Consider the following 2,284-nt stretch of genomic DNA (forward strand, 5'->3'; position numbering starts at 1 on the left):
CAATGATTATTAATTTGCAGTTGAGCATCACTTCGATTTTTAAGGGAAACTGACTTAAATTTTAAGTAAAATAGAGCTTTTTCACCACATATCGCTCCATATCAATAGATCTTTGATTGTGTACCCAACTAATACTACAATGTCTCCCAAGAGTTCAAAATTAAAACTTTAGTTATTAAGACGCGAAAACTGTCATCGACTGAGAGTGAAAAATTATCTCGTTAACTGCACAAATAATGCGCAGTAGAATAGTGTAATACCTATCATATATAGTCAATAGACTGGTCCAAATCTTAATCAACTATCGACATATTAAGAACTCCTTTATAGTCAACACACTGGTACATAACTTAGTCAACGGAAAGGTCCATAGGATATTCAAAAGACAAATCTGTCGGTCCATTGACAGAATTGTATAAATGTTAATACACTAAACTATAGATTATGCCATAGACTATAGTATATTCTCCAGTCTATTTTATATTATAATATAGTATTCCATAGTCTAGTCTATTCTTAATCTATTCTATAGTCTAGTCTTTCTTATAGTCCATAAGTCAAAAGGCAGGGTCATAACCCTATTCTATAATATTTTCTATAGTCTAGTCTATAGTTTAATCAATAGTCCATTCAATACTCTATTCTATAGTCTACAGTCTCGTCTATAGTCTAAAGTCTTGTCTCTAGTATAGTTTATAGTCTAGTCTATTGTCTTGTCTTTAGTCTAGTCTATAGTCTTGTCTATTGTATATAAGTCAGTACAAATAATGCCCAGTACAATAGTGTAATACCTATCATATATAGTAAATAATGTGGTCCAAATCTTAATCAACAGAATGGTAAAGATGCCATTCAAAACACTGAAGATTTGTTCATAGACTAATTTGTTAACTTGTTAAAAGACTTAACTATATATTAGCCTACAGTCTACTGTGTAGTCTATAGTCTAATCTAGTCTAGTCTAATTTATAGCCTAGTATATAGTCTTGTTTAAAGTCTAGTATATAATCTGTTATATAGTCTAGTCTATAGTTTAGTCTGGGCAAAATGCTTACTTTTAATAAAAACCCGATTTAATTTATTATCCTTTTTTATTCAAAATTTTCTTTAAGGTTTTCTTGTGTGCCGTTATGGCCATTCTCTCAGCCACCGCTTCAGCTGGTTTATTGGACGCCATATTTGTACCCACCATTTTGCAAGAGAAATACCAACTTGCTCCCACCAAAGAGGGTTATCGTCTTAAGTAAGTTTTAGAAAACCTTATAAATAAATTAATATTGTAATCCTTTTTATTTATATTAATATTTTATAGTTTGCAAGAACCCGATGGCAGCTCACGCGAAGAAGTAGGCATGGTCATTAATCCCGGCACACCCGAAGAAGAATTAGTTGTTATGGGTACCTATACTGTGTACGATGAAAAGACTGACACCGAAACCGTTACCATGTATACCGCCGATAAGGATGGTTACAAATCCCGTTATATGCTTAAGAACCGTAAATTGAGTCCTGGCTCCTTGAAATCATTGTCTGGTTAAACTTGTTTTAATTATTAAATGATGAATGTTTTTTTTATTTTTGTAAATTTGTAAATTATTGTTAAATAATAAAATGATGAGTAAAATGTATTATTGTTTGTTTTTAGTATTGTTAAAAATTATTCAAATATTCTATTGGTTATTTAAAACTGGTTTAAAATAATAATTGTGGGTTTGTTTGAAAAGAAATTCTATACAAATACAGATGTATATAATTAAGGAATTAGTTGAAATTTTAGACAATGACCAAATACCAAAACATGAATTCGAATTCGTATCTTGTTGTTATATAAATCTCTAGTTAAAACATGTTTCTGATGATGATATCGCTTGGTGATGCCAAAATTTGTTAAGCATGAAACCTAGAAAATAAATATTACTAAAGAAGAAGTTTGTTGTTTGCTTGTGCTCTTTGACAAGGTCAATGTTGAGTTCATATTTTCACTATTAATTTTAACAACTTAGTATTGAATAATAATCTTCACACATTAAACTACAATTACTAGTTTTATGTTTGGTTTTTATGTAAATTTACGATTACTTGGATTTCTTGATATTTATACCAATTATTTAATTTGACATAATCCTCAATTTTTGCTTGAAGGTTATCATGTTTTTTTTAATAAATGATTTTTATTTTAGTATATAGTCAAATTCTAATCATGCGTGCATTACAAGCCACTAAGCAAAATAGAAGTGTCAAATTAAATTGGTTTCAATTGTCAAAATACATATATTTTTGTTGT

At 29.4% G+C, this 2,284-nt stretch overlaps 1 protein-coding gene across 1 annotated transcript in view; it reads left to right on the forward strand.

The window, feature by feature from the left end:
* Positions 1 to 1,628, forward strand: part of LOC111680977 (endocuticle structural glycoprotein SgAbd-9-like) — a 2,139-nt gene extending 511 nt beyond the window's left edge. Inside the window, exons 2-3 of the mRNA XM_023442697.2 lie at positions 1,113 to 1,243; positions 1,313 to 1,628. Coding sequence (XP_023298465.1) covers positions 1,113 to 1,243; positions 1,313 to 1,538 — 357 coding nt within the window. The 3' untranslated portion in view covers positions 1,539 to 1,628. The remainder of the gene's footprint in view (positions 1 to 1,112; positions 1,244 to 1,312) is intronic.
* Positions 1,629 to 2,284: the final 656 nt, after the last annotated feature.

This window comes from Lucilia cuprina, chromosome 4 (genome assembly GCF_022045245.1).
Source record: "Lucilia cuprina isolate Lc7/37 chromosome 4, ASM2204524v1, whole genome shotgun sequence".
Classification (NCBI taxonomy): Eukaryota; Metazoa; Arthropoda; class Insecta; order Diptera; family Calliphoridae; genus Lucilia; species Lucilia cuprina.